Source organism: Nicotiana tabacum, chromosome 22, assembly GCF_000715075.1.
Source record: "Nicotiana tabacum cultivar K326 chromosome 22, ASM71507v2, whole genome shotgun sequence".
Lineage (NCBI taxonomy): Eukaryota > Viridiplantae > Streptophyta > Magnoliopsida > Solanales > Solanaceae > Nicotiana > Nicotiana tabacum.
This window is the reverse complement of record NC_134101.1, coordinates 144,079,121-144,093,744: the sequence shown is the minus strand read 5'-3', so window position 1 is coordinate 144,093,744 and position 14,624 is coordinate 144,079,121. Positions and strand designations below refer to the sequence as shown.

The window sequence follows — 14,624 nt, the reverse complement described above, 5'->3', positions numbered from 1 at the left end:
AACAGCAATCATGAACCATACAGATGCATTACCCCTTAAAATAATTCTGCAAACCCTTATGCGAAAGCACATGCACAGGGATGGCAAGCGGTGCGGTGCGGGTTCTATCTTAACCCACAAAATTTCAACCCGCCCCGCATAACATTTTTATCCGCGTCCACCCGCCCCGCCTCGCATAATTTTTTCTTCATTTTGTCAGTTTTATTTCTTTTTGATTGGAATTTTCCATGTCAACTAAGGATTTTTTTTCTGGTGAGAGTCAATTAAGGTCACACGCTACTTATCATGTCTCAATTCTTCTGAATTTTTAGTCTTTTCATTTGAGATGTTTAAAAATTTTATGACAACACTCTATCTTTAACTTCTCAACTAGTAATTCATAATTCAAGTTGTATTGATAAAATACATAAATCAAAATCACCGAACCAAAATGACAAAAATTTAAGTCACTCAGAATTAATCAACATCAATAATGAGAATTGAGAGGTAACTAGTACTAAAATGGTAGTCTACTGAAATTTGCAAGAGAAGAAGCAGCAGGAGGAGTCAAGAATTAAGCTGATATTAATACTTACCACAAAATATAGCTGATATTAATTATAAGCGTGCAAATATGATATTTGGGATTATATAGTACAACACTAGACTGTTGTATTGTTGTAAGCAACAAAGTTCTTCTGTCCAGCCAGTCATTATTGCGTGATCAGTATATGTTTCTAGCTTGCCAAACCTGCACCAAGACCGCGTCAACCCGCAAGAACTTCTTTAGAAAAAAAATCAACCCACCCTGCCCCGCACCCGCACCCCCCTGCATAGGTTCATATCCGCCCTGCACCCGCCACATTGCCATCAGCACAGAGCTATCACAACACAAAACTCACATGAAGTAAACTTAGAATAGCTACAAAAGACTAGAGAATGCCATCTACCTAATTAATAACACACCGATGAGCACCATGCCCATAAAAAGGAAACAACTTTTTACCTCGAGCATCTGCTGGGCAAGTATTTAATATGTGAATTTGTTTTAGTTATACTGATCCCATAGCGTCTGTCAAACCGAGTAAAATGTAACCCTGTACTGAGTGCAATATACCAGTAATTAAACATTTCAAAATCGAATGTAAAAGACTAATGCTAAACCACTAATTCCATCTCAATACCTAACGCATCCAATCCTCCACTACTACTAATCATGATACACCTCCTAACTAACAACAAAACTTTCCAACCGCAGATGACTTTGGATCTCATGATTGTGTCAGCATGACTGGTCTGAGTCAGATATCCATCAATAACCATAGCTGGATCCATAAATGGAACCATAATCCCCGGCAGGTGTATGGCCAGTGCCACTAGATGAAGTGTATACAGGACCTTGAGAATATGGATTATAGCCTTGGGAAGGTGGTCCAGCGGCAGTGTTCTGCATTGAGCTGGCAGCATCAGCAATAGAATTCTGCACCATAAGCAAGGTGGTAAAAACTCAATCCCCAAAACAAAAAAAAAGGGGCACCACCAGTGATATTCCAAACAAGATCATACTGTCCCTATCCACAGACAGAATATTACCCACAGCAAAGGTGAATTGAAGTTCAATATCAAATTATCAGCAGATACTACCTGAACTAATTGCTGCGCTGTTTGCACCTGTGATGCAGATCCCGTTATCTCAACAGTCATCTCATCCGGAACACCCCTTGTTTCCTGGATTGCAATAGATGCACCACTGGTCCGACGAATATAGCTAATATTTGAACCAGAGGTCCCAATGACAGCATCGGCATAGGACAAAGGAATTTGCATGTTTTGGGTGACCTTTAAAGAAAAAGGATTAAGGGAAAAGAGCATCAGAAATCAGAATGTTGCAGTTCTATATAAAAAGAATTAAAGGCCAAAAAAGAAAGCAAAACTTGCAACAACTTGATGGTTCTATTTGGTAGTATCCTTAAAACGATACCAGATTCTTATAAGTGCAACATATATAGCATGACGTATATGCCCACCTCTTTCTGTACCTTGTTGGGTGATTTTATTTAATCAAGATCAGAATCCCCCTACCCGAATTATCTTAAGTTAGCAGAAAGTGTATAAATTAGGTAGTTGCACTCAACAGATTGAATGCATACAAATAACACACCTTTGTAACCATGGATTGTTGTGTTTGCACATTTGTACCATGAGTTCCCATTGAAACATCTCTACCATAAAGAGGGGGGGCCTGACGGGGCTGCTTTTCGAAAGGAGGCATGTCTACCGGTGGGTAATAACTATCAAATTGCCGTGGAGGCAGCATATACTGAGGGTTGAGCCCAAAACCAGGTCCACCCCCAGCATTCGCGGGAAAACCGGATGGTGGAGGGGCCCATGACTGAGAAGGTCCAGATGGAGGCATGTTCTGGTTTGGACGAGCATTTGGCATTTGCATCTGAGCAGAAAAAAAGAATCATAATTTCAAAGAGTATTATTGGAAAGGTCAAAATCCACTGAAAACAGCAGTAGACTTACTTGCATCTCAAATACCCCAATGACACTACGATCAACTAAAAATTTCCTGAGATGTGAAGCAATCATTTCAACTGCTTTATGCACCCCGGCAGGCTCTCCTTGTATCTCAACAACACTATCATCAGGAAGGGCAAAAATTGGAAGGTGCTCTGCAGAATCCAGTTGATGGGAATTAAACATTAAATTACATACCCAGAAGGAAAAAGGGATTTTAGATGAGAAGTTAGAATAACAGACACAACTGTGTACCATTTGACTTCAGAACAAACAACATAACATGTCAGCTTTTGAGCTTTACCAAGTTCACAGCGTAGTCCCCTTCTTTTAATAAGAAACAGTCCTTTGTTTATAATTCATATAATTCAAGAAGTAAACAATAGACAAAGGAAAACTAACCAGAAGGACCCAGAAACTTATGTGTTATTCTTCCAATTGTTCTTCCATTGCTTTTTCTATCTATTCTTCTCTCTTTTGACTCCCCCAATCCAGGTTTCCAAAATTTCAACATCTGGAATTATCCTTATCTTGGTTTTTGTTTATTTCAATAACTCAGAAATGATATGCACAAAATTCTCTAGTGCTCACTAGTTAAATAAAATTACTAAAATAGAGTTTCTAAAAGCAAAATAATTGCCAATAACAATAAAAGATCAACTTGTACCAGTGTTATTTAGCTTCACATCCTCTTAGGACCCCATGTGCCCACCCCTAAAGCCAGCTTGAGATCGCAGAGGTTCAAATAAAGACAGGAAAAGGTGGGGAATCTAGGTTTCGCTGTAAACCTAATTGGTTATTTCCAATTACATAAATCAATAGTCCAAAAGACACTCAAAAGACAAGGCAGTTCTCATTTTTAAGGAACTTCTAGTCTCTAGCAAGTCCATTAAATATTAAAAGATCTCCGTGGTCCTTTTAAGGAGGTTCAAAGGGTAGAGGTTGAGAAGATTTCCAAGAAGCCTTCGAGGGGTCCAAAAACAAATTGGATCCTAGAAGCAAAGTTTATAGTAAAAATATGTTCATATAAATCAAACATGAATAAGACTTTTTAGCAAGTCCACCAGGGCTATCAAAGACCCTACAGCTTATTCACAAAAATCCTACACCATATTAAGAACACATGTCTGTTTTCACTTTTTGCTATAGCAAACCCCACACACCCCAAACCACTCAACGGAGCCAAGTGTGGCTTTTCATACTTCGCTCCCTTAGTGACTAGAACTACCAACCTCCTAATTGGAGGCGGAGGGCCCTTTCCATTAAGCCATCCCTTCCGTCTGTCATTTTAAGATTAACATATATTTATTCCTTGTAGAAAAACATTAGAGAAGGATATGTACAGACCCAAATTTCTCTTGAAATACCTACAGATAATACAGCATTAAAAGGCATTAGGGACTGCAAATGACTAGCGGTAGTGGATCAGTAGCGAGATTGACAAATTCTCAAGGAAACAACACAAGACACAGATATCTAAGTTAAAGTGAGGCACCTTCTCCAATTACTCGGATGGTGCAATGAGATGTATCTTGAATAAACTTAATAGTGGAACCCTGCTTCCCAATCAAGCTTCCAGCCTGTGAGGCTGCCACAAGTAGTCTTGTAGTGACTGGCCTACCAGCGCCTGGTGGAGCACTAGTTGAATCAGTGTCTACATCAACAATCCGCTTGTGAACCTTCAAAAGACCATCCATAGCAGGCGGAATTGATAGGCTTGGCTCTTCTTTGGCAGATATCATCACCTATAGCAGAAAAGAATTATCAATCCACAGATAGCACAATATAAAGAAAGATATGCACTTATTCAACTTTTGCCAAAGCACAATTACTGTTCACGGTATGTTTAGGTTCCAACCAGAATCAAAGTTGATTACACATAATGCAGCATCAATATACTGGTATAACAAGCAGATTAAAAAAGCAAAAAACAATAGCTTCCAAGATAAACCGCTGGAATCAAGCAAGAATATAGAGTCCAATATGCCGGTTTTATTACGATTACTGCTAGCTCATTCTCCAACAACCAACCAAAAGAACCTACCAGCAAAAATGGGGAGTAAAAAAAAAGATTCCTTGTAGTGAAAACTTTAAAAAAGAGATTCCTTGTGGAGATTTAAACTATAATTTATAAGTAGTAGCTCTAAATCAACAGGCATTTTGCGCCAAGTGTACTCACATCTATAAAGTAGCTCTAAATCAATTTACAATAAAAGGACTTGCAGAGTAAACTACAATTTATAAGTATCTCTAAGTCAACAGGTCTTTTCAAAGGACACAGGCATTTTGTGCCAAGTGTATTCACGTTTATAAGCTAATGAGTCTGCAGCGTGCAGCCTTATAGATATGCCCACATATTAACATGCCTTTTTACGCCTTTTTAATTCCATATGAATTGTTAAATACAGATCCAATTTTTTTTGGCCATTATTTATAGTAAGTTGCGACAAGCTCTCAGGCACACTCCCCGAGGAGCCTGAGTACAAGAATTTTTAGCTTTCCATGAACACCATTAGCCAGCCCTCGAAATTCCGATCACTCCACTGAAATTTTTCCGACGAAGTATGACATAACATTTCTGTACCACGAAATTCAACGTTCATGGAAGATACATGAGCATTCTGTCACTGAAGGGAGAAGGGAGGTCTGTTATTATAATTCCAGAGTTAGCTTTGAATGCAGGTTGGAAAGACATAGCAGCTAAGATAGAAAGACTCATACATCAGACCCCCAAAATGAATCCCACAGCCCCACCTAGAATCACTGTGGACAACTACCCTTATGTCAAAGCAATCAAGGAGAGTAAATGGCAATCCAATACCCTTCGAGAGGCAAAGGTCAGCATAAACAATGGAGATATCTCTGTTGTGGAACCGACAGGTAGCGAGGATTCTGGTTTACTAAAAAGATGCATTGTCGGGTTTTTTGGGAAAGAAATCAATGAGAGACCCACTTTAGCAGACATAAGGCGATGGGCTAGTGCGTCATGGAACAAAGCATATGGAGTAAACATGCATGAAATGACAGGTAACATGTTTCTTTTTGAATTTCCAAACAGATTCATGGCGGAGCAGATTATGCAAGGAGAATGGAGTGGGAAAAAGTTCAAGCTTCATCTGGAATGGTGGAGTCATACTGCTGGATGCATTCCAAACTCACAAATCGAGGAAACATGCTGGATTAGAGACATGGGGATTCCTTTACATCTATGATCACAAAAGATCTTCAAAGAAATAGGAGATCTCTGTGGGGGATGGATAGCTACTGAAGAAGAAACTGATCTCAAAAATCATCATAAGTGGGCAAGAATTAAAATTGTTGGTGATGGCAGAAAGACTCCCAATGAGGTTGGGATTGAAAGAGACGGTATCAAATTTTTCATCCCAATCTAGGCTGAAAGACAGACAAGATATGAGCTGAAGATGCAAGAAAACGAACAATGTTTTGAAATAGAGAGATATTTGAACAATCAAGTGGGGTGCACCATATTGCAAAACACTGATAAAGGAAAGCAAGTGTGCAACTTACACAAGGTTCGAGTTCGATGAATCAGAGCAGTAAAGTGACAAACAACGAGCTGAAATCCTATGACTCTGACTTGGCTGCACAAGTCATTTTTAATGATCTCTCGTGTGAGCTTTCTGATGATATTAGGCTGAAGCCTTGTATTGAGGAAATGGGAGGACCTTCTTACCTCGGGACAAAAGAGTCCACTCCCGGGGATCCAATCCCCAATGAAAACCTTGAAAGTATGCCAAAGGCAACACTTAACAGTTGCAGTCAGCCAGAAGGTGGAGCAGAGATAGCAAGATTGGGGGAAGATCAACGAACAGAAGGCAAGGGAGCAGAGCATAAACACAAATATGGGGGAAGATCAAGTTGGAAGTGCTTTGGAACAACTAAAGCACTTTAGCTCTATCCAAGATTGGGAAATCGAGGAGGTGAATCCTATAGCAGTTCAACAACACAATCCATTAATGGATAAAGACAGGGATGCAACACTATGGGTCCATCAAAATATGATCAAATTGGGGAAAATGTTTGGAGTAGATTTTCAAGGCCATGAAGAAGAAGCATTGGAGTTGTTAATGCAAATTGACAGTTGCAGACAGGTTAGAAGGGTGGAGACAGAGTTGGAGGTGAAGAAACAAAGATTCAAAGGATCACTGGAATTAAAAGGTTTAACTTCGTTTGATGTCAAATTCAAGAGTGACGGGAAAAGGAGTAGGGGAAGAGATCTATCAATCATTTCAATATGAAGATCAAAGTAATTTCCTGGAATGTAAGGGGATTAAACGACAAGAAGAAAAGGGAGATCATAAAAAGTCAAGTGCAGAACTGGAGGGCAGACATTATATGCATGCAAGAGACAAAAGTGGAGGGGGATATCAAGGAAATAGTCAATCAAATATGGGGTGGTAGATGGGTGAGGTATGCAAGATTAGAAGCTAGCGGCACGAGAGGGGGGATTTTGGTATTATGGGATTGCAGAGTATGGAAAGGGGAGGTGTTACAGACTGGTGCATACACTTTGACTTGCAAGTTCGAGGCTCTTTTACAGAATTTTCAATGTCACATAACAGGAGTGTATGCCCCAAATTGTAGAATAGAGAGGAAAATAGTATGGAGAGAAATTGGTGCAGTGAGGGGATTGATGGAAGGTCCTTGGGCAGTTTGTGGCGATTTTAACGTTACAAGGTACCCTTCTGAAAAACGGGAAAGTTCAAGGAGGTCCAAAGCGATGGTGGAATTCTCGGATTTTATAGAAGATATGGAGTTGATAGATCTACGACTTGAAGGAGGCTACTATACTTGGTTCAAAGGGGACAATCATACAGCCGCTTCAAAAATTGATAGATTTCTCATTTCAGAAGAATGGGATGAAAGCTTCAGAAACATCAAGCAAACTATTCAACTAAGGTTGATTTCGGACCATTCACCTGTGGCTCTATACTGTGGTGCGTGGGAACAAGCTAAATCATACTTTAAGTTTGAAAATTGGTGGTTGAATGTGGAAGGTTTTGATGACAGAATTAGAGACTTGTGGACATCTTTTGAATTCTCAGGAAGACCAGATTACATTTTAGCTTGCAAGTTAAAAGCTCTCAAGGGCAAGCTAAAAGAATGGAGCAGAGTTTATGAAGGTAATTTGGGACTGCAAAAATCAAAATTGCTAAGTCAACTAGCAGGTTTTGAGACAACACAACAACTAAGAGCGCTGACAGAGGAGGAATCAGTGAGGAAAGCAGCTACTCTAATGGAGATTGAGGAACAACTCAAGAATGAAGAAATTGTATGGAGACAAAAATCAAGAGCTCTGTGGCTCAAAGAAGGGGACAGGAATACAAAATTTTTCCATCGCACTGCAAATGCACACAAGAGAAACAACAACATTGATCAACTAATGATTCGACATGAAGTAGTCGAGGATCCAGACATAATAGAGATTGAGATAACTGAATTCTACAAGGAGTTATACAAAGAACCTGAAGAGTGGAGACCAACGGTCAATTTCGAAAATAGCTCAAGAATTCCTGAATCAGAAAGGGAGTTTTTACAGAGTAACTTTGAGGAACAAGAAGTTTTGACCTGTCTGAAGATGTGTGCAAGTGACAAGGCCCCAGGTCCAGATGGATACACAATGGGTTTTTTCAGAAAGTGTTGGGACATTTTGAAGGAAGACATCATGGCGGCCTTCAACAACTTCCATTCTCAGGAGATGTTTGAGAAAAGCTTCAATGCAACATATATAGCTTTGATTCCAAAGAAGACAGGTGCGAAAGAATTGAGAGATTTCAGACCGATCAGTCTGATAGGGAGCTTCTACAAATTGCTCTCAAAAGTCTTAACCGAAAGACTTAAGAGGGTGGTAGGGAAAATTGTCGATGCTCAACAAATGACTTTCATCAAAGGTTTACAAATAATAGATGCAGTGTTGATTGCCAACGAAGCTGTGGATTCAAGAATAAAAAAGAAAGAACCTGGAATCTTATGCAAATTAGATATTGAGAAGGCCTATGATCATGTAAATTGGAGCTTCCTACTCAGAATGTTAGAACTAATGGGTTTTGGGCAGAAATGGAATAGATGGATGAAATTTTGCATATCTACTGTAAAATTCTCCATTCTAATAAATGGATCTCCTAAAGGTTTTTTCCATTCACACAGAGGTCTAAGACAAGGTGATCCTTTCTCCCTTTCTATTCATTATAGCCATGGAAGGATTGAACAACATGATCAAAACGGCTAAAGTCAGTGGATGGGTTAAAGGCTTTGAGGTAAACAGGAGTGGGGCAAACAATCTAGAGATCACACATCTCCAATATGCTGATGATACTCTAGTCTTCTGTGATGCCGAAAAGGACCAACTTAGATTCCTAAGAATCATTTTGGTCTTATTTGAGGGAGTCTCAGGATTACACATCAACTGGAGAAAGAGCAATATTTTTCCCATTAATGAAGTTAACAACATGAAGCAACTAACACAGATATTGGGAGGAGAAGTTGGGTCCCTACCAACTGTTTACCTTGGGATGCCTCTTGATGCAAGATCCAAATCAAAAGAAATCTGGAATTCAGTCATAGAAAAGTGTGAGAAGAAGCTGTCAAGATGGAAATCACAATACCTATCATTGGGGGGCAGGCTAGTTCTAGTCAACTCAGTATTAGACTCACTTCCTACTTATATGATGTCTTTGTTCCCAATTCCAGCAGGCATTTTGCAGAGATTGGACAAACTCCGAAGATCATTCCTTTGGCAAGGTAATAAGGAGAAAAAGGTCTTCCATTTAGTTAAATGGAAGACACTCACAATGGATAAAAAACAAGGTGGTTTAGGAATAAGGAATTTGAAGAATCATAGCAAGGCTCTTAGAATGAAATGGTTATGGAAGTACTCTCAAGAACCCCAATCTTTATGGGGCAAAGTGATCAAAGCAAAGTATGGTGAGGAAAATAACTGGGTGTCAAAAAAAGTCAGAACATCATATGGAGTAAGTGTGTGGAAATCCATCAGAGAACTTTGGCCTATAATGAAGAATCACTCCTCCATAAGAGTGAACAACGGAAGAAACACATCATTCTGGAATGATAACTGGTTAGGAAACGGAAGCTTAAAGGAAAGATATCCCGATATGTTTGGTTTAGCACAAAACCAGCATAAAACAGTAGCTGATATGAGGAGTCATCAAGGATGGGAAATCGCTCTAAGAAGACAGTTGAATGACTGGGAGATAACAAGATTAGTTGACCTTTACAAAGAGCTGGAAGCATTTAAAGGATTACAGGAAGGTTTTGATTCACTTTGGTGGAAGAGGCACAACAGAGGGGTTTACCGGGTGAAGGATGCATATAAGATTTTAAATCATAATAATCAACAGGAGGACCCATGACCTTGGAAACATATATGGAAAACAAAGATTTCATACAAGGTAGCTTGCTTCACTTGGCTACTAGCAAATGAGGCGGTATTAACCCTGGATAATCTCATAAAAAGGGGAATTTCTCTGTGCTCAAGATGTTTTCTGTGCGGGGAAAATGCTGAAACTGTCACACATTTGTTTCTACATTGCAAGATTACAGACCAACTATGGAAAATCTTTATTAGTCTTAGGGGTATTTTATGATCAATGCCATACAAGCTTAAAGATGTCCTTTATAGCTGGGAAGAAGCTGAAGCTGAAGCAACTAGTAGAGATAGATGGAGGACTGTCCCGGCTTGTATCTGGTGGACAGTTTGGAGGGAAAGGAACGCGAGATGTTTTGAAGATAGAAGCAATCCAGTGCAGAAGATCAAACTCTGTATTCTTCTTTTTTGTTTTTGGTGCAAACAGATTTACATAGAAGATACATTGACAATCATAGACATACTAGGATCTTGCTAGGTCTCGAATTAGAACATCTACTAATCCTCTTCATGTAAATTTGGTTTTCAGTGCAACCTATGTACTGATGTTTTAATATATACAATAGTTACCAATTCAAAAAAAAAAAATACAGATCCAACGTTTCATTTATTTCAAGACTATTTAGCTATATATACCCACAGAAATATAGAAGCAAGTTCTTATCCTTCTGGTATAGTCAATTGAAAAAACACTGCTGCTAGATTTTGCGCAACTTCTCATAAATTAAAAAGATGAATTCTACTCAACTCCTTTTACAAGCTTCATGTTCGATTATACCCCAGCATATAAACTTCAACTTTATGATTTTTCATATGTATAAATGATTTTGAATGTTCTTAATCTGGAAGTTATGTCCTGCAAATTGTTAGTTACGTTTGTTAACTTCCTCTTTCATACAGTGAACACCTTCTGGCAAGACACCAACCAAGTTTTGAAGTTACCAGACATGGTGCAATGCTTCTTGAAACTCATATTGGATGAAGCCAATTCTCATGGATTGTCAGAAAAACTTTTCAGCACTTGTAATGCTCAATGCTGATGACTGCAGTCTGGATCTTGGTTCTTCTAGTACAAAGCGCACTTTCATTGAAATGTTTCCTTATATGGGGCAAGAACCTGCACACACTCATGTTGGTTACTATGAAAAAGAAACTGTCTGAGATCATTTTGGTTGTGTTACTGGATTGTTTTTAGCCCACTTTGAAGAAGTTAATCATAGTTATGGTTCAATTAATTGAATAATAAATTCTCTTCTGAAGTTAAAAGACGTTAAGTCATTATTATGGTTCAAGCAGCTGTATAGTATTCTTATTTCTACCATTTTCCCCTCACTTTATTTTCTGAGATAGTAGATTCTACTATCAATGTTGATGATTACTGCTTTCTTTTAACTGCTGCTTCTTTACATAGATTTCATGTATGATTGATCATTACTACAGTGCTGTTATCACCACTTCAGTTCGCTTGCAATAACATATCGACACAGGGTGGGGCTGAGCCTAAAGGGATTCCATGAACCTCTGTTCTTCTTTTCTTTTTCAGGTATATGTGGTGGGTGGACGAGTTAGGCATCTTTACTTCATACAACCTAATAATAAATGAGTCAAGTGAAATATCCTTGATGCAGATTTCTACAAAAATAAGTAACAATACCTAAAACCATGCCCATAAGCAAGCATTTTGTAAAAAAGAAGACCTCACCATTAACAAGCAGTTCTACTAGCTGTAAGAACACTTCTAGATCAACCTTAAGCTATAGCATGACAACCACTGAATTGACTAAAAGTTGGCAAGACTTGAAATAAAAATAATCATTTAATACAATTTACCTTATTGAAAAATAATCATAATCCTACATGCATGAAGATGGGTGAAGCTCACACAAGGATGCCTATATTACCATGTGCAAGCACATAAAAAGAGTTAACAAACAGTAAGAAGAGAGATGGAGCATGTAGCTTTCTGCACCAAAACCATCACCGGTTATCTAGGTAAAAAATAATTTCACATCATTAAAAGCGCATAACATTATACAAAAATGTCCATAATTATGTAAATACTAAAAAGTGTAAATAACAATATCGATTCAGCAACTCACAGCTCTTTCAGTGGTCCCAGGAGGACCATCAAGAACCTTAATGCGAGCTTTTGTCTCCTCACAGGTCTTTTTAATATACTCTCCTCTGCGGCCAATGATACCACCAACCTTCTGAGAAGGAACTAACATCCTGTAAACATTTTCTCCTGGCCAGCCAGGCCATCGTTTTTCTTCGCTGGCTCCTGAATCAATTCGAGCAACTTGTACCTCTTCAGAAGGATGAGTCTCCTCAGGTGCATTATCCACACCATGAATAGCATCTGAATCATGAATATCATCCATGTTATGCACGTCCTCTGTACCATGGACATTACCAGCGTCTTGCACATGATCTGCATGGTTCACGTTATCTGTGGTGTGCACATGATCTGCGTCGTGCACGTGAACTGTGTCGTGCACGTGATCTGCGTCGTGCACGTGATCAGCATCGTGTACATGATCAGAGCCATGGCCATTATCTGTGCCATTCAAATTATTGTTGAATTGAGCACCGTCCCTATTATCCACGTTTTCTGTGTCATGCAAGTTACCCATCTCAGGTTGCTCAAAATTTTCGTCAGCCATTTTCTGGAAGAAAAAACAAATAAAACATTTAGAAAAATACCCAGAGTACAGCCGATTGATCAAATAAACTATTGAACCCTGATGTCCTCCTGCATTTGACCCGTACTGAAGCTGGGACATAACAGTTTTATCTTCGTGAAGTCAGTACCCTATGCTCACCCGGAAAAAAATGAGAGATAGAAGAAAAGGCACCCTTTCTAATATTCTTTCCATAAAGATTTTCAAGAAACTAGAAGATTAAAACTGGAAAACAGTGACAAGGTAAAAGATTAGGCAAAATGCAAGAACAGACCCTGTAGGGTCACAGAAAAGGATTGGGAATGACCAATAAATTGAACTCCATGCTGACATCACCAACCCCAAAGCATCGAACACACAAAATTCAACCTTTTTCTTTTTCTTTTTTGATAAAGTTAAAGTATTATTGATGAACAAAATCACTAAGAAAGTGCTACATAGGTTTACAACAAGTTGTGCAGAAGTATAAGCACGTCTAACACAGCATGTACCATCATTAACAATAGACTAACCACACCAAAACTATAGCAAAAGAATAAACTTATGTTTAAGTTTAAGTTTAAATAATTACTCCTTTTTGCCTTAAAAGAACAGCCTTATCAACGTCATTCCATAAAGGCATCACTGACCCAAGAAAATCTCAAACACGCGCCTTGCCTGCTCAAGTAAGATCCCTAGATTGGATTTTATCAACAGAAAAAAAGAAAGAGTAAAACCCCCAATAGCTTACTGAAGTGTAAAGTCACAAAACCCAATAACATCTTACACATTACAACTTATTTATTTGATCAAATCATCCTCTATTACTAAGTCCAGAAGCCCCAAGGCTGCGGTTCAACAGCAAAGGTATTACTGCATCTCGCCACTTCACAAGTTGGAATCATAATGGTGAACTAAATCTGGCATTTAAGTGGGGAAGAGTGATGAGACGGGTACATTATCGACTGGAAACCATTGATTTCCAGTTACCAAAGAACTAAGTCCAGAAACTGCAAAAATACAAAACCCTATTACCTTGAGATACCCCACATCCCCCCCACCCCCCACAAAAAAAAAAACTTAACCCAAAGCTCCGAAAACTCTCTTACTTCAACTACGACCTCCAAAACCCTGGTGTTTTAAATCCCTAATTGACAAAACCTGCAATTCCAGAACCTTCTAGAACCATATCTTTCCAGAACAAAAAACATCTTCCTTAAACACATAAACAAAGCATAAACCCTCCCCATAAACAAGAAATTGACACCAAATTTTTTAAACATTAAACTTACAAATTATGTACACGGAGAAAAATACAGACTTAATACACGAGATTTGTAAAGTGAATACGGTTAACATGACATACTTACAGAGACTGAGAGTTTGCGAGTTCGAAGAAGGAGACTTGAGTGCGAAGAACTGTGTCGAAGAGCGGGAGAATTAAAGAGTTACCAAAAGCTAATGGAGGAAAGGGGGCACTAGGTTTTTATAGAGGGAGCTGTCATTTTTGGATAATTGTTATTTACTCCCTGGACTTATTGCATTCGTCATTTTGGACTTCCTAATTGGTGAACTAGCGAAGTTAATATGAATGTGATTTTTAACAAACATTTTTCAGGACAAATTGTTAGCTGATTCTTTTTGTTTTTGTTTATTTAGGAAGAGATTGATAATAAGATATCATAGTGGATTAAGGAAGAAATTTAAATATTATCGGAATGAATGAAAGTGAAGCATACACATTTAATTTTTAACTAGTTTTTCAGCACACGTGTTGCGCGTGTACTCTATCTCAATAAGTATTATATTTTTAAACAATCACATAAATATAATATTAAAAGTTCTGTTTGAGTTATAAAGTAAAAGTTAAAAACAAAAGTATGTAAGTACAAGAAAATAATAATTGTTGCTTCTTACTTATCCGGTCTAATAAAGGAAGAAACTCTACCGGATATGTCCTCAATCATCTCAAATCTCAATCGGTATATTCAACTTAAAATTGTTCAAGTTTTTGTGTAAATTTTCTTGAAAAAGTATTTATTCATAAATACACAAAT

At 38.3% G+C, this 14,624-nt stretch overlaps 1 protein-coding gene across 2 annotated transcripts; it reads right to left on the bottom strand.

The window, feature by feature from the left end:
- Window positions 1-998: 998 nt before the first annotated feature.
- LOC107785154 (flowering locus K homology domain) lies at window positions 999-14,072 on the bottom strand. 2 transcript variants are annotated; one of them, XM_075244134.1, is made up of 7 exons: window positions 13,938-14,072; window positions 12,007-12,573; window positions 3,998-4,247; window positions 2,509-2,657; window positions 2,141-2,428; window positions 1,624-1,818; window positions 999-1,459 (listed from the first exon to the last, which is right to left on the bottom strand). In XM_075244134.1, the coding sequence occupies exons 2-7, from the start codon at window positions 12,568-12,570 to the stop codon at window positions 1,292-1,294; spliced, it is 1,614 nt and encodes a 537-aa protein (XP_075100235.1). In that variant the 5' UTR covers window positions 12,571-12,573; window positions 13,938-14,072; the 3' UTR covers window positions 999-1,291. The 2 variants fall into 2 exon arrangements, with proteins under 2 accessions (XP_075100235.1, XP_075100236.1); XM_075244135.1 differs by having other exon boundaries at window positions 13,934-14,050.
- Window positions 14,073-14,624: the final 552 nt, after the last annotated feature.